We start from the raw sequence: 18,631 nt of genomic DNA on the forward strand, positions 1-18,631 counted from the left end.
GACTTACAGATGGACCTCTGCAGTAGAGCAAACTATCACATGCAACACTCAGTGGGAGTGTGTGGTTCCTGAGAAGGTTAGGTCTGTATAAAGGATGTATATCTTTAGGATGTTTCTAGAAAACTGGAGAGAAAGATTTACTAAAATAAACCCAGGTTCTTAATTTTGGTTTAGGCACAGATTTCTATAGTTTTTCAGGTGCCTTATGAGTTTTTGCAGATATACCCACAGACACTTAAATGAACTAAACAAGGAACAACAAACAGGACACTTGCTACACATGCTGGGGACCTTCACTTTAGGAATATGTAGAAAACAATTTGGCATTTTCAAGTGGATAAAAAGCTGTTCATATCTCCCACCACAATTGACTGACTGTTCTAAGCTTAAATAAACAATTATACAAATAATGACAATGGAGTCATACAAAACTATTTAATTAATGTATATTCAATTATAAATCCAAAGAGGGGAATTTTAATGGTTCAGATAACTCCAGTTTGCCCACCCATCCACTAGCAAGCATATACCTTACATAGGGAAGAAAGTAGGAGACTAGAGCCTGCTGATCCCTCAACAAGTCTTAGGTCTTGCCTGCTGCTCTCATTATGAGCAGCTCTTCGTTCTGAGGGTAATTCCTGAGTTTAAGACACACCTTAGTCTTACAATATACTGCTTCAACACAAGCTATCTTTTTATCTGGTACTCAGCTGGAGAAGCCACCCTAAGAAGTAAGTGTACCCTTGAATTTTACCTTGGGCTCTTTCTCTGCAATCTCATGCCTTGGCCTGCCTCATCACAATGAGCCGTGACCCACACTGTACAGTTTATAAAAAGTGATCTTAGCTGTTGCTTCTATCCTCTGTTCATTGTGTATTTTCACTGTAGAAAGTTCCTAAATGCCTACATATTTCTGGGCCTTGTGGAATTCTCTGGAGTACTCTTGAGGTATGTCTCACGGCAGGCCAGCTGCAAGAGAGTGGGTAGGGAATGTGAGCCTTGTGGAAGTTATGCCCCCATTGCCTAGCCAGCACAGTGCCTGGTCAGACTAAGTACTTGGCAAGCATTACTTTTTAAATGGATGAATGAATACATTGCTTTCATTCAAAGAGGTTAATGATGACATATTCTTAACACATGAATAATTCTTTAGTGCTTAAATTACCAATAAATGCAAAGAGAATCTGAAAACAAAGATTTTTCTAATTTTTCTGTGCACATTTATGTAACACAGACCTCATCTACATTTCTTACTCCTGATGGAAGCAAGTAAGCCAGTTTAACAAAAATAAACACTGACATGCAATTAAATTTTTGGATAATCTGCACATCCTTGGAAGCTTCATTTACCTTTCCCTTTTTACTCATTACCTTTTCTTATGCATCTAACACTGGCATCCATCTCAGCTACCATCAGCATTTTGGATTTTTCTTACTGATATGAACATTTTTATGCAGTTGTTTTTAGAATTTCAAGAGTCAAGAGTGACCTAAGTAATTACTAGGCTTTTGACCCCTAGTTTGTATTTTTTTGCATAACTTAGAGATTCCAAGTCATTGAATTTTGTTTGCTAGTATTTTTTTGTTTGCTTCATTAAATCAATTATGCCTCTTGTAAAAAGTAAATTTTGTTTTCCTCAGAGCCCTGGAAATCAACAGGTATACCCACATCACAGCCACTTATTTCTTTGTTGAAAGAACCCTAAGAGACAATAATAATTATTCTCATAACAAATTTTCAATAATAATAATGTAACAACAGTAATTACATGTTTATCTTTTTCAATAATAATAATTACACAATAATAATAATAATAATGTAGACCTTATAACAGTAATAAATATACATATTTAGATGCACAATTGGGAATACCCTTCAGTTTTATTACAGTTCTACAAATTACCTATATCTAAATGGATAAAGATAAATTCTAAATAAATTTCATAATGATGAGCTCAAAAAGTAAACCCTTTTTATGCTTTGATTTTAAGTGGAAAGTAAAATGGCCAAAAAAAAGGTGGGAAGATGAGGAGAGAGGAGGAGGAGCTGGAAGAGAGGAAGAGAGGAAGGAAGAGGTAGAGGAAGGAAGAGAGAAGAAGGGGAGTCATTTATTCCTGAAGATAATAATGATGGTGAAAATTTATAGCAATGGCAGCAAACACGTGGAGCCCTGTCCTAAGTACTTCACATCTGTTGATTTGCATATCTTTCACCACAATCCCATGAGGTAGAGAGGATTATTACTCCCATTTTACAGATCAGGAAGCTGAGTCAGGAAGTTGGGATCACTGTTTGTACTCTCTAGCCTCACCAAGTTAGGAAGCATTAACAACAAAAAAAAGTTTACTATTTCCAAACTTTAAACTTACTAAAATTAGCAAAGATTTTTTTTCTTACCTGAGCTGGGCCTTACTATTTCTAGGGCTTGCAGAGCTCATCTGTATTTCTTTGTCTTGCATTTCTCTCAGGATCCTTTCAGCAAGCAAGAGGTACATGGCTGTGGTTTGGGTACACTTGTTGGTTTCTAGAGCTCTGAGGAAAATGAGGTTTGCTTTGTACAAGAAGCAAAATGTTCCAAAGACTGTTTTAATTCCGTCTGGAATTAGAGTATGCCAGTGCCACGGAGGAAACAGTTTTTTGTCTTTCTCTTCTCCCACACCCTAAGGTGAGCTACTTGCCGTTGGCAGGCATCATTCTTTCCTTTGCCATGGCTCATGTCAGGACAGCCAAAATACCGGCCACAGGAATTCCTAGCCAGGATACCGGAAATGACTTTATCAGAATCTGGGCTGCCTTAGATTGGAATCAATGGCTCACAAAACCATGGAAACTCAGAATGACAGAACAATAGAACCTGGGAGCAGAGTGTACAGGGAGTTAACAATGTAATTTCTTGAAGTTGAAAAGACATCCTTGGCCGAGCTCAGTGGCACAAGCCTGTAATCCCAGCACTTTGGGAGGCGGAGGCGGGTGGATCACTTGAGGTCAGGAGTTCAAGCTCAGCCTGGTCAACATGGTGAAACCCCGTCTCTACCAAAATACAAAAATTAACCGGGTGTGGTGGCGTGTGCCTACGGTCCCAGCTACCCGGGAGGCTGAGGCAAGAGAATCGCTGGAACCTGGGAGGCAGAGTCTGCAGTGAGCCAAGCTCGCACCACTGCACTCCAGCCTGGGCAACAGAGTGAGACTCTGTCTCAAACAAACAAAGACATCCTTTCTGATAATGAAGAATATTTTCCTTCTTATATACCTTCGTTTAGAAATGTGGAGGGGTGTGTTTCCACATAAAGAATAAACCTGTTTATGTTTATTGGTTGCTGATTATTAGTCCTGGTGAATTTTCCCTCTTCATTGCTAGTAAGTTTTCCCCAATGAAGTCTATTTTAGCCAGTGTAAGTAGAGCAATAACATCTTTCTTTTGAATAGTGTTTGAATAATGTATATGTATTTTCATCCTTTTTCTTTCAAGATTTCTGTATCCTAATATTTAAAATCTGTATCTGCTATAAGCATATAGTTCTTAAAATTTCACTCTACTAATCTTTGCCTTTTACATAATATTTAGTCTATTAACATTTAATGAAATTTTGATATATTTGAGTTTATATGTAACATCTTCCAAATTATTGTCCATTTCTCCTGCCTGTTTTAGTTCTTTTTCTAATATACTTCTGAATTGGCTGAATATTCTTTAATATTCTGTTTTTCCTTTTCCTTTCTCTTAGCTTGTGAGTTATGCATTCCTCCTCCACTAATCCTTTTGTGCTTGTATATGTGTTTGTATTCTGTTATGAGGTTTCTGGATCTTATTTCTTGCACTGCAAAATGGGGACCATAACACCAACCCCATACCTTGTTGTGAATATTAAATATGAATGAGAATGTCCTTTGTAAATTCCAAACTGATGCATTTATGTATTATGAAGAGTTATAATTGTTCATTTAAAATTCTTAGTTATGCAGATGTTTAAAAAATTATGACCTCATATATTTACATCTATCAGGAGCCTTGAAATTGGGATTTACTGTCCCTTGCATGAGAATGCTTTCTGTTTCTCCTCTTCCAATCACCCTAACTCTTGATCCCAACATTAGAATTTCTTCTTGGAAGGCATGGCTGGAGAGCTGCAACCTCCTCTTTTTCTGGATTACTCCAAATTTCTTTCCCATCCTAATATAGCCACTCTTTTCACAGACAATTGTGTCACTGAAATCTTTCTGGACTAGACACACAATCAAGGATATCTGATGTGATAATATTCTTCTCCTCCAAATATTTTTACCCAAATTAGTATCCTGGGGTAGGTTGGCAAGAGGAGAAGGAACAATGGCATGGTGCCCTTTTGAACATGTGGCTCACCTTTTCACAAACTCATCTTCTCTCTCCTTAATGTCCAGCATGTCCCTTGAATGTCCAATTGGTCTATTCCAGTGTTATACACTGAATAGTGTCACCCCAAATTTATATGTTAAAATTCTGACGCCAATATCTCATAATGTGACTGCATTTGGAGATTGGGTCTTTAAAAAGGTAATTAAGGTTGAAAGAGGTCACTAAGATGGGCCCTAATCAAACATGCCCTGTGTTCTTATAAGAAGAGGAGATGAGGACAAATATGCTCAGAAGAAAAACCACATGAAGACATAGAAGATGGCCAACTACAAGCCAAGGACAGGGGTGCAAGAAAAAAATCAACCTTGCCAGTAACTTGATTTTGGATATCTATCCTCCAGAGCTGTGTTTAAGCTACCGAGTCTGTGGTACTTTGTTATGGAAGCCCTAGCAAACTAATACATCCAGTGTGACTGGGCAGCCCATTGCCCTTGCCTCTGGTGATATCTCTTGACTTGGATATTACTTACTGGATGTTGTTGCCTACATTTCTAGGTCCCCTCCACTCTTAGCCCTATGGGACTCCTCTTTGCAGCAGTCTATTAAAGTTCTACAATCTCAGACATTGAACATAGACTTCCTTTCAATGAGCCAAAACTTACCATTTTCAGAGAAACGTTGGCTTTCCTTCCCTTCATATCTCTGATTTGGAACCGATTCTGATCCAGTCTCCTGAAACCCAACACTGTGTTCTCTTTTATGAGATGTAACTCTCTGCTGCCAGTCTCCCATTCTCTTATTTCAATTTTCTTCCTTTTCTAGGGTGTGACCACTCTGTTTTGTTTTCTCCCTCCGGTCAGTATCTCCTGTCTATCGCAATAGCTTAGTCAAGCTGGTCTCTCCCCCAGATGACTTCATTTATTCCTAGATCTGTGAATATTTCACCTTACTCATTCATCAGTGTTCTATACCCTGGGGACTGCAGAAATGGAAAGAAGTGGGGTTATTACTTTTTGTCTTGTGTTTAGTCTACTCCTAAGTTTATTTTAATGTTCGTTGTTAAGAAAGGTTTACTAATAGATGTTCAATGTGTATTGACATTATAAGACTGGTTTTCCTTTCTCTTTATACTAATTTGTGTATTAATTTAAAAACCTAAGAGTACTTAAAAAAGAAATCAACAGAAACATTAAACTCACTTAAGAGGAAAGGAAATAATCAAGACCACCATTTCCCAAGGAAATAATCTTGCAACATTAATCACCTCCATTTCCTTGTCTCCACTTCTCATCTGATTGCCAAATCAAGTCTTATTCCTCTTCTCGATATACTTACAATGCCTTATTTCAGTCACTTATTACATCATACCAATTTACTGCAAAACACTTTCCTTGGGTTAGACTTTCTGTCATCTCACCTCTATTCAGTGGAATTCATGCATGTTGCCAGAATGATCCTTCAAAATCAGAGATCTGGCCATTTCACAACCCAATTAAAAAATCTCATTGGCCTCCAATTATCTTCTTAGCTCCTGTCTTGTATTCAGTCTTATCTGTAATCTCCATCCAACCTTTTAACCATCCTGATATTTCATTCCTTTCTTTCAAAGGACTTACCCTACCCCTACCAAATAATCTGCAGCCTCTCCCTTCTACTTTTTCTTATATTTTATTAACATCTTTCAGACATATCCACCTGATCAAATATTATGCATTCTTTGGTGCCTCCTCAAATACCCCCTGCTTCATGATGCCTTATCCCATCTTGGCAATTGGATGTGATCTGACTTTCTATGTCCCAGCAGTTCTTTATCTGAAATCCAATTATAACATGCTATTTTGGATTATACTTATTCTTTATCTGATCTCTCTCTTTTCCGCAATCCCAATAAATAAAACAGCATTGGAAAGCAGGGTCATTTTTCATCAATGTATTCTTTAAAAATTTTTTTATTATAATACTTTATGTTCTAGAGTACATGTGCACAACATGCAGGTTTGTTACATATGTATACGTGTGCCATGTTGGTGTGCTGCACCCATTAACTCGTCATTTACATTAGGTATATCTCCTAATGCTATCCCTCCCCCTTCTCCCCTCCCCACAACAGGCCCTGGTGTGTGATGTTCCCTTTCCTGTGTCCAAGTGTTCTCACTGTTCAATTCCCACCTATGAGTGAACATGCAGTTTGGTTTCTGTTCTTGCGATAGTTTGCTGAGAATGATGGTTTCCAGCTGCATCCATGTCCCTATAAAGGACACGAACTCATCCTTTTTTATGGCTATATAGTATTCCATGGTGTATATGTGCTACCTTTTCTTAATCCAGTCTGTCATTGTTGGACATTTGGGTTGGTTCCAAGTCTTTGCTATCGTGAATAGTGCTGCAGTAAACATACGTGTGCATGTGTCTTTATAGCAGCATGATTTATAATCCTTTGGGTATATACCCAGTAATGGGATGGCTGGGTCAAATGGTATTTCTAGTTCTAGATCCTTGAGAAATCGCCACACTGCCTTCCACAATGGTTGAACTAGTTTACAGTCCCACCAACAGTGTAAAAGTGTTCCTGTTTCTCCACATCCTCTCCAGCACCTATTGTTTCCTGACTTTTTAACGATCGCCATTGTAACTGGTGTGAGATGGTATCTCATTGTGGTTTTGATTTGCATTTCTCTGATAGCTAGTGATGATGAGCATTTTTTCATGTGTCTGTTGGCTGTATGAATGTCTTCTTTTGAGAAATGTCTGTTCATATCCTTTGCCCACTTTTTGATGGGGTTGTTTGTTTTTTTCTTGTAAATTTGTTTGAGTTCTTTGTAGGTTCTGGATATTAGCCCTTTGTCAGATGAGTAGATTGCAAAACTTTTCTCCCATTCTGTAGGTTGCCTGTTCACTCTGATGGTAGTTTTTTTGCTGTGCAGAGCTCTTTAGTTTAATTAGATCCCATTTGTCAATTTTGGCTTTTGTTGCCATTGCTTTTGGTGTTTTAGACATGAAGTCCTTGCCCAATGCCTATGTCCTGAATGGTATTGCCTAGGTTTTCTTCTAGGGTTTTTATGGTTTTAAGTCTAACATTTAAGTCTCTAATCCATCTTGAATTAATTTTTGTATAAGGTGTAAGGAAGGGATCCGGTTTCAGCTTTCTACTTATGGCTGGCTAGTTTTCCCAGCACCATTTATTAAATAGGGAATCCTTTTCCTATTTCTTGTTTTTGTCAGGTTTATCAAAGATCAGACGGTTGTAGATGTGTGGTATTATTTCTGAGGGCTCTGTTCTGTTCCATTGGCCTATATCTCTGTTTTGGTACCAGTACCATGCTGTTTTGGTTACTGTAGCCTTGTACCGTAGTTTGAAGTCAGGTAGCATGATGCCTCCAGCTTTGTCCTTTTGGCTTAGGACTGTCTTGGCAATGCAGGCTCTTTTTTGTTTCCATATGAACTTTAAAGTAGTTTTTTCCAATTCTGTGAAGAAAGTCATTGGTAGCTTAATGGGGTTGACATTGAATCTATAAATTACCTTGGGTAGTATGGTCATTTTCACGATATTGATTCTTCCTATCCATGAGCATGGAATGTTCTTCCATTTGTTTGTGTCCTCTTTTATTTCATTAAGCAGTGGTTTGTAGTTCTCCTTGAAGAGGTCCTTCACATCCCTTGTAAGTTGGATTCCTAGGTATTTTATTCTCTTTGAAGGAATTGTGAATGGGAGTTCACTCATGATTTGGCTCTGTTTGTCTGTTACTGGTGTATAAGAATGCTAGTGACTTTTGCACATTGATTTTGTATACTGAGACTTTGCTGAAGTTGCTTTTCAGCTTAAGGAGATTTTGGGCTGAGATGATGGAGTTTTCTAAATATACAATCATGTCATCTACAAACAGGGACAATTTGACTTCTTCTTTTCCTAATTGAATACCCTTTATTTCTTTCTCCTGCCTGATTGCCCTGGCCAGAACCTCAAACACTATGTTGAATAGGAGTGGTGAGAGAGGGCATCCCTGTCTTGTGCCAGTTTTCAAGGGGAATGCTTCCAGTTTTGCCCATTCAGTATGATATTGGCTGTGGGTTTGTCATAAATAGCTCTTATTATTTTGAGATATGTTCCATCAATGCCGAATTTATTGAGAGTTTTTAGCATTAAGGGCTGTTGAATTTTGTCAAAGGCCTTTTCTGCATCTATTGAGATAAGCATGTGGTTTTTGTCTTTGGTTCTGTTTATATGCTGGATTATGTTTATTGATTTACATATGTTGAACCAGCCTTGCATCCCAGGGATGAAGCCCACTTGATCATGGTGAATAAGCTTTTTGATGTGCTGCTGGATTCGGTTTACCAGTATTTTATTGAGTATATTTGCATCGATGTTCATCAGGGATATTGGTCTAAAATTCTCTTTTTTTGTTATGTCTCTGCCAGGCTTTGGTATCAGGATGATGTTGGCCTCATAAAATGAGTTAGGGAGGAGTCCCTCTTATTCTATTGATTGGAATAATTTCAGAAGGAATGGTACCAGCTCCTCCTTGTACCTCTTGTAGAATTTGGCTATGAATCTGTCTGGTCCTTGACTTTTTTTGGTTGGTAGGCTATTAATTATTGCCTCAATTTCAGAGCCTGTTATTGGTCTATTCAGGGACTCAACTTCTTCCTGGTTTAGTCTTGGGAGAGTGTATGTGTCCAGGAATTTATCCATTTCTTCTAGGTTTTCTAGTTTATTTGCATAGAGGTGTTTATAGTATTCTCTAACGGTAGTTTGTATTTCTGTGGGGTTGGTGGTGATATCCCCTTTATCATTTTTTATTGCATCTATTTGATTCTTCTCTCTTTTCTTCTTTATTAGTCTTGCTAGTGGTGTATCAATTTTGTTGATCTTTTCAAAAAACCAGCTCCTGGATTCATTGATTTTTTGAAGGGTTTTTTGTGTCTCTGTCTCCTTCAGTTCTGCTCTGATCTTAGTTATTTTTTGCCTTCTGCTAGCTTTTGAATGTGTTTACTCTTGTTTCTCTAGTTCTTTTAATTGTGATGTTACGGTGTCAATTTTAGATCTTTCCTGCTTTCTCTTGTGGGCATTTAGTGCTATAAATTTCCCTCTACACACTGCTTTAAATGTGTCCCAGAGATTCTGGTATGTTGTATCTTTGTTCTCATTTGTTTCAAAGAACATCTTTATTTCTGCCTTCATTTCCTTATGTACCCAGTAGTCATTCAAGAGCAGGTTGTTCAGTTTCCATGTAGTTGAGTGATTTTGAGTGAGTTTCTTAATACTGAGTTCTAGTTTGATTGCACTGTGGCCTGAGAGACAGTTTGCTATAATTTCTGTTCTTCTACATTTGCTGAGGAGTCCTTTACTTCCAATTATGTGGTCAATTTTGGAATAAGTGCGATGTGGTGCTGAGAAGAATGTATATTCTGTTGATTTGGGGTGGAGAGTTCTGTAGATGTCTATTAGGTCCACTTGGTGCAGAGTTGTGTTCAATTCCTGGGTATCTTTGTTAACTTTCTGTCTCGTTGATCTGTCTAATGTTGACAGTGGGGTGTTAAAGTCTCCCATTATTATTGTGTGGGAGTCTAAGTCTCTTTGTAAGTCTCTAAGGACTTGCTTTATGGATCTGGGTGCTCCTGTATTGGATGCATATATATTTAGGATAGTTAGCTCTTCTTGTTGAATTGATCCCTTTACCATTATGTAATGGCCTTTTTTGTCTCTTTTGATCTTTGTTAGTTTAAAGTCTGTTTTATCAGAGACTAGCATTGCAACCCCTGCCCTTTTTTGTTTTCCATTTGCTTAATAGATCTTCCTCCATCCCTTTATTTTGAGCTTATGTGTGTCTCTGCACATGAGATGGGTCTCCTGAATACAGCAAACTGGTAGGTCTTGACTCTATCCAATTGGCCAGTCTGTGTCTTTTAATTGGAGCATTTAGCCCATTTACATTTAAGGTTAATATTGTTATGTGTGCACTTGATCCTGTCATTATGATGTTAACTGGTTATTTTGCTCATTAGTTGATGCAGTTTCTTCCTAGCATCGATGGTCTTTACATTTTGGCATGTTTTTGCAGTGGCTGGTACCGGTTGTTCCTTTCCATGTTTAGTACTTCCTTCAGGAGCTCTTGTAGGGCAGGCCTGGTGGTGACAAAATCTCTCAGCATTTGCTTGTCTGTAAAGGATTTTATTTCTCCTTCACTTATGAAACTTAGTTGGGCTGGATATGAAATTCTGGGTTGAAAATTCTTTTCTTTAAGAATGTTGAATATTGGTCCCCACTCTCTTCTGGTTTGTAGAGTTTCTGCTGAGAGATCTGCTGTTAGTCTGACGGGCTTCCCTTTGTGGGTAACCTGACCTTTCTCTCTGGCTGCCCTTAACATTTTTTCCTTCATTTCAACTTTGGTGAATCTGACAATTATGTGTCTTGGAGTTGCTCTTCTCGAGGAGTCTCTTTGTAGCGTTCTCTGTATTTCCTGAATTTGAATGTTGGCCCGGCTTGCTAGGTTGGGGAAGTTCTCCTGGATAATATCCTGCAGAGTGTTTTCCAACTTGATTCCATTTTCCCCGTCACTTTCAAGTACACCAATCAGATGTAGATTTGGTCTTTTCACATAGTCCCATATTTCTTGGAGGCTTTGTTCATTTCTTTTTACTCTTTTTTCTCTAAACTTGTCTTCTCACTTCATTTCATTCATTTGATCTTCAATCACTGATACCCTTTCTTCCAGCTGATGAGTCAGTTACTGAAGCTTGTGCATTTGTCACGTAGTTCTCGTGTCATGGTTTTCACCTCTATCAGGTTGTTTAAGGACTTTTCTACATTGGTTATTCTAGTTATCCATTTGTCAAATATTTTTTCAAGGCTTTTAGTTTATTTGCACTGGGTTCATAACTCCTCCTCTAGCTCGGAGAAGTTTGATTGTCTGAAGTCTTCTTCTCTCAACTCATCAAAGTCATTCTCCGTCCAGCTTTGTTCCATTGCTGGCAAGGAGCTGCATTCCTTTGGAGGGGGAGAGGCACTCTAATTTTCAGAATTTCCAGCTTTTCTGCACTGCTTTTTCCCCATCTTTGTGGTTTTATCTACCTTTGGTCTTTGATGATGGTGACGTACAGATGGGATTTTGGTGTGGATGTCCTTTCTGTTTGTTATTTTTCCTTCTAACAGTCAGGACCCTCAGCTGCAGGTCTGCTGGAGTTTGCTTGAGGTCAACTCCAGACCCTGTTTGCCGGGGTATCAGCAGCAGAGGCTGCAGAAGAGTGATATTGCTGAACAGCAAATGTTGCTGTCTGATTGTTCCTCTGGAAGCTTTGTCTTAGGGGTATACCCGGCCATGTGAGGTGTGAGGTGTCAATCTGCCCCTAGTGGGAAATGTCTCCCAGTTAGGCTACTTGGGGGTCAGGGACCCACTTGAGCAGACAGTCTGTCCATTCTCAGATCTCAAACTCCATGCTGGGAGAACCACTACTCTCTTCAAAGCTGTCAGACAGGGACATTTACATTTGCAGAGGTTTCTGCTGCCTTTGTTTGGCTATGCCCTGTCCCCAGACGTGGAGTCTACAGAGGCAGGCAGGCCTCCTTGTGCTGCAGTGGGTTCTACCCAATTCGAGCTTCCCGGCTGCTTTGTTTACCTACTTAAGCCTCAGCAATGGTGGGCACCCCTACCCCAGCCTCGCTACTGCCTTGCAGTTAGATCTCAGACTGCTGTGCTAGCAATGAGGGAGGCTCCGTGGGCGTGGGACCCTCCGAGCCAGGTGCGGGATATAATCTCCTGTTGTGCTGTTTGCTAAGACCCTTGGTGAAGCGCAATATTAGGGTGGGAGTGACCCAATTTTCCAGGTGTTGTGTGTCACGGTTTCCCTTGGCTAGGAAAGGGAATTCCCTTCCCCTTTGTGTTTCCTAGGTGAGGTGATGCCTCGCCTTGCTTCGGCTCTCGCTTGTTGGGCTGTACCCACTGTCCTGCACCCACTGTCCAATACGCCCCAGTGAGATGAACCTGGTACCTCAGTTGGAAATGCAGAAATCACCTGTCTTCTGTGTTGCCCACACTGGGAGTTGGAGGCTGGAGCTGTTCCTATTTGGCCATCTTGGCGCCACCTCCCAATGTATTCTTTAAAGCACTCATGATAATGTTTTGCATTTTTCAAGTGTTTGTGTGATATTGAGTCCAGGTGACAGTTTAGTATGGCATATAGCAACTAGATAAAGTTTTTCTCTAGTAATTCCATGAAAGAAAAGCTTATTAAATGTCTTCTATATGCCAGATATATGAAGGCAGGGGAAGATGATACATATTAAAGATTCAAGAAATGTTTGTTGAATTAATAAACCATATAAATGAAGCACTATAATAGGTCTTTGTTGGATTAAGGATAATAATTCACAAGTGAACTAGACTTAATTCCTGCCTCAAGGTACATACACCATGGTGGGGAGACAGGTGTTTACACATGCCAAATGGGAGGGAGGAGGGGAAATGATGGAGATGAAAAATTGTGATTAAATGTGTGTATCTTAAGGATGGTATAATGTGCCATCAAGATTCCCAGGTCAGTGTCTGTCATCAAAGTCTGAGGGAGCCCCTCTGAAGGACAAACTTGCTGAGGATTGGAGTATATGTAATATTTATAAGATAATAATTAGGTACTTTAAAATATTTATCAACAAAAAGTATACATTATAACCATTATGATATGTTAATTACATATCATGAGTGAGTGAGTCAGTTGTGACATCACTGCATTGTCTATTACATTCTGACCTACAGAAGTCAGTACCTTGCTTATTGTGTTTCTGGGATATCACTGACTGCTCCTTCACTCCACAGATGATCACAGCATTAACATATGTAGCCCACTATCACAATCCAATCCTCAAAGAGTGTCATAGTTTTAAAGAGGATAATTATCCAATAATCCATCTAGAATGCATCTACTGTCTGCATGGTAACAAGGATTAGTTACCAGAAGAACAGTTTCCTACTGTCAGAGATAAAGAGATTCAGATTAGATCTCACCAGGACCAAAAGGAACCGAGGTTTTTACCACCCTACAATTACACCCTAGGACTGAACATTGCAGAGAAAGGAAAACAGCTCTTCACTAAGATTCATCTTGGAACAGAGAAGCCAAAGGAAGCCCATACATTTGAGTTGATACCTTGGGCTTCTGCCGGATTTAGGGCAGAAATTCTGAGGTTGGAAAACATTGACTTCTTACTTGACCTTAAACCTAGGTTTTCCTACAGGACACACCATTTCTTGTGGCTTCCCCTCAAAATGGACACTGGTATTGTGTGTGTCTTCCATGTACCAGAAAGAAGGGGAGAGAAAGGTCTGCATTCTCCTCTCTCCATCAACTCTTTCCAGGATAGGCATCTTCCAGCCTCATGAAAAACACTCTTCCTGCCCCAGCTCATGCAACCTAGCTCTGTATCTTAGGTTTCATTTTGTCAGCCATCTACCAACCTTCCAATGATATCATCACATTACTGGGCGAGTTTGTCAACTAGCCCAGTAGGCCCAACATCACCCAAGGAAAATCAAATGCCAGTGTTGGAAAGAAGGATGGTTTGGCACTTAAAGGCTTAGCTCTTGAGTCAGAGAGATCTGTCTTCAAATCTGGTTGCTCTAATTCCTATCTTCATGACTTTGGGTAAATTATGCCATGTATTTGAATCTCTATTTGTTCATTTGTAAAAGGGGATAATATTCTATGGACATTAAGAAGCCAAAATTAAATAATGAATGTTCATCTCTTTCCACAGTACCTGGCAGCAGTGTCAGTACTCAATAATGTTAGATATTATTAATGCTACTAGCATGACTAATATTGATGTTGAAAGCTTTTCTGAAACCATGTCATTCTTCTCAATATCAATGATCTTTGTCTCAACTCACCTTCAGCAGCCCACTCTCAGGCCAACCCTTCAAGGTATTGTTTTTTCCTCATCCAGCAGATGGCCTAATTTTTCTTCATGAAGCAGATACAGGTATCCAGGCAAGAAATCCATCAACTTCCTGACTTCCAACATACAAAATTATCTGTGTGCAAATCTCATCATTTTATTTTGCCCTCCAGTCCCAAAATTATCCATAGGTAATCATATTTTATCCTATATTGTTATGGACCTTATTTTATATACAAATCTATTTTTTCTCCTACATCATCAGCCTCGAATAGAACATTTCCATTGAACTTGCAAAATTTGCAACACTGTTATTCGTTAAAACGGGCACCTTTTTGAGCTCCCTTCTTTTAGATACTTCCTTTTTACTCTTCTTCAGAAGCAAGCTTCTTTAAGCAGTGGTCTAAAACTTCTTTCTGCAACTTTACTTCATATTCACTAGTCATTTCATTGTATTATAGTCGCATGCTCTGTTCTTTGCCAATTTCACAGATGTCTCTCTTTCTAAAGCACATATGAAATTCTGTTTTCTAAATTTGATAAGCACAAACCCTAAATTAGTACACCTCTAAGAAAGATCTCTCAGTGTGGTCACTTCTTCATTTTATTATCATTCTATTCCATGTCTCTACTGTTTTGTTTTTCTTTTCCCACTATTTCTTCTCAACTCCCCCATAAATTCTTCTTTCTTTCTTCATCTGCCCCTGAAAGGTTACCATTTTCTAAGATCTCATTTTTAGCCTTCTTCTTCTCCCTGCCGATGGGCAGCAGTAGTGCCAGATGGAAAGTGAGGCTGGTGTGTTCATTCCTTACATCCCTCTTTGCAAGATCTAATTTCCCATGTCCTTCCTGGTCTAGGGATGTAGCTGTTCTCCGGTGTCGCTAGCCCCAGGATGCTTCTTGCATTTCTTAGTTTAGCAAGGCCAGTCAACTTTAGATAAATTATACTGCTGTTGAAAACCTTTCTATAATCTCAGTGACAGTCAATAGACTTAATTTCTTACCTCTTTTACATACCTAGAGTAGGTCAGCTCAAAAACTCAGGCTGATGAATATCTAAGAAATTTCTTGGGGAGAGAATAAAATAGAAGGTGGCAGATCAGATGGCAACTCTTAAATCTCCTCAAAAGCAGCACATATCACTTCCACCACAATCCATTGGCTGAAGTAAGACATATGATCAGGTCTGAAATGTATGATATAAAAAGTCTAATTGTCCCTCAGTGAGGAGGCTGGTGTGGCAGACAGATTCTAAAACAGTTCCCAATTATTCTATCCTTTGATATTCACCCCTTGTACAATCTCCTTGAATGTGGAGAGGAACTGTGGCCTGCTTCTAACCAACAGACTATAGCAAAGGTGATAGGGTGTCACTCTGTGACTACATAAGATAAGATTATATCCTGTGTCTTACTAGGCCTTCCTCTTCCTTGCTAATTTTGATGACATATTCTATTATGCTGAGAGCTACACTATGGAAAATAAGTGCCACATGGCAAGGAACTGAGGGTGGCTTCAACTCATAGACAACAAGGAAAAAGCTCTCAAGAAAATGAATTCTGCCAATAACATGAGTGAGCTTGGAAGCAGATCGTTTTCCACTTGAACATTCAGATGAGACCACATCCCTGGCTGGGAACTTCATCATAGCCCATGAGAGACGTTGAATCAAAAGACTCAGCCCAATTGTACCTGGGCTTCTCATCCACATAATCTGTAAGATAATAAACATGTATTTTATTAAGTCTCTAGTTTGTGGTAGTTTTTATGCAGCAATAGTTAATAACCCATATTTGAGGGTTCTGGTAGGAAAGAGTATGAAATTTTTAAAAAATAATTCAAGCTGCACGGTCCACTTTTCTGGATATTTGCAAATATTCACTTCTTTCCTTTAGCATGCAAAACATCCCCACCCCCTCCTTAAGGGATGTATCCAAAATTTCCATCATCTTGGCCTAAGACTCAAAGTCCAGAATGCCATCATTATTTGTACATAAGTTTCACATTACTTAGAGACCTGCGACTAAAAATCGCAAGTTATCTGCCTCCACTCCCAACATTCAATGAACAGAGACAGGCTAACCAGAACAAACATGCCCATTTTGAAAGAGAAAAAAATGAGAGCTGGTGGTAATCTCTTACACTGATGATACTCCTAAACAACTCCTTCTGGTATTCCCCTCATTTAGTCCCCGCCTCTTGAATCTGACCCTGCCCTGTGAGTTGTTTGAATATAGAATGCTGTAGAAGTAATTTTGTGCTACTTCCTGTCCTAAGCCTTAAAAATACCTGATAGCTTCTAATTTTGCACTCCCAGAATCCAGCCCCAAAAGAAGAGGCATGATTGTCCTGAAACTATGATACTTTGAAGGAACTCTGAGAGAGCCACTTGGAGAGGCTACATGAGGGAGAACAAAAGGGCTCTAAATGACCATCCCACGTAAAATCCCAGTCTATAGCAAGGACCAACTGCCACCATTGCAGACATTCCAAATCAGTTGAACCTCCAGTGAGCCATCTTGGACATTTCAAACCACTTGAGCCTTCAGGTGACTGAGGTCGTAGCTCCCACCACATAGAGAATTATCTAGGACTCATGAACGACAATAAATACTTGTTACTGATGGAAGTCATTCAGTTATGGGTGTCTGATACCATCCACTGAGCAATCTTAAAATCTTGACAGATGTTAGATTGCACATGATAAGACAAAATTTAAAGTATACAATACCATCATGTAATATACTCTGAAAAAAAAATTAGTTTCCTAGGTCTCACAATTAGTTCACAGGAGATACAGAGAGGGAGAACTAAGTTAACATAAAAAGTCCAGTGAGCAAGGCAGGTAGCACAGACCCCAAGCAATCAGCCTAGTAGCTGTGTCTGTATGATGCAGAGGCACTAAGGTGGGGGTCCCAAGGCAGCAGCAGAAGCAATAGTGGTGGCAACAGTGGCCACAGCCACAGCCTGGGGAGCAGCGCAGGGATCTGGGTGGAAGGCTGGCTGGTCTATACATCTTGGACCTTGTTCCTGTGGTGCCTGCATAATTATTAACTCTTTGGCATAAGCTCCAGGACAGGGACTGTAGTTGCTCAGGAAGTAAAGTTTCTTAGTAAACTATTACAAGATAACAGCATACACATGGGCATTGCAATTAAGTATATTGGAGTTATTAGGATTTAGGATTCTCCCAAGAGTTCAGAATGTCCAGTTTTGAACACTGTGGCATCAGTGCCAAGAAAATACCCACAGGTTTAGAAAGAGAAGTTAAACTCAAAGATTATTCAATTTAACAGACTATTTTTATATGCGGCTTTTGATAAACCACTTATTCATAAAACAATTTGAGCATTAATTTTCCATGTAATGGAGGATCCAGTAATGAAATGCATAAACATGTATTTTACATTGTATCATAAAGGCACTTTGTGTTTCTTGTATGAACTTTATAAGGTAAAAAATGTTATAGGATACATTAAATTGCCATTGTATAAATTTACATTTAAATTGTGACTTTGCATCACAATTTTCTCCTGTTAGTATTCCAAAATATTTGGTAGTAGTGCATTATTTAGCTATTATCGGGCAATGAAATCTATAAAGCTTCTCCCAGTGGGAGGTGCCAGGGCCAAGCTATCCTCCCCTGGGTGACTGTCAAGATGACCTCACCCATTTCTTAGTTGTCACCCTGGACAATCAAGTCAGTAGTTGAAAATGGATGGATCCACAGCAGGTGTATGTATATGGAGGAGGAAGAGGGATTAAGAAACTGCAGCAGGCCTGGTGCGGTGGCTCACACCTGTAATCCTAGCACTTTGGGAGGCCGAGGCAGGTGGATTGCTTGAGCCCAGGAGTTCGAGACCAGTCTGGGAAACATAGCAATACCCTGTCTCTGAAAAAAAAAAAATCAAAAAACTGCAGCAGCGTTTTCAAGGTTGGTGCATGGAAGTCATGGAAGGAATACTACCCCAACTGGTAGATGTTGGAAAAAAATATTACCAACTTCACAGTTAACATAGAGAATACACAAATATAAATATAATTTTTAAAAATCTCCCTTAGAGAGAATAGAATTTTGAAACATTTTATTTTATAATTTTTATTTATTTATTTATTTATTTTTGAGACAAAGTCTCGCTGTGTCGCCCAGGCTGGAGTGCAGTGGTGTGATCTCAGCTCACTGCAGCCTCTGCCTCCCGGGTTCAAGCGACTCTCTTGCCTCAGCCTCCTGAATAGCTGGGACTACAGGCACATGTCACAACTCCCGGCTAATTTTTGTACTTTTAATAGAGTTTCACCATGTTGGCCAAGATGATCCCCATCTCCTGATTTTGTGATTCACCCGCCTTGGCCTCCCAAAGTGCTGGGATTACAGGCATGAGCCACCATGCCTGCCCTTGATACA

General features: G+C 39.4%; 1 protein-coding gene across 1 annotated transcript in view; it reads right to left on the reverse strand.

The window, feature by feature from the left end:
• Positions 1–903: 903 nt before the first annotated feature.
• The window catches only part of LOC139355350 (immunity related GTPase M), a 28,866-nt gene continuing 11,138 nt past the window's right edge, over positions 904–18,631 (reverse strand). The window contains 1 exon segment of the mRNA XM_071099184.1: positions 904–969. Coding sequence (XP_070955285.1) covers positions 904–969 — 66 coding nt within the window.

Source organism: Macaca nemestrina, chromosome 6, assembly GCF_043159975.1.
Source record: "Macaca nemestrina isolate mMacNem1 chromosome 6, mMacNem.hap1, whole genome shotgun sequence".
In the NCBI taxonomy this organism is placed as follows: Eukaryota; Metazoa; Chordata; class Mammalia; order Primates; family Cercopithecidae; genus Macaca; species Macaca nemestrina.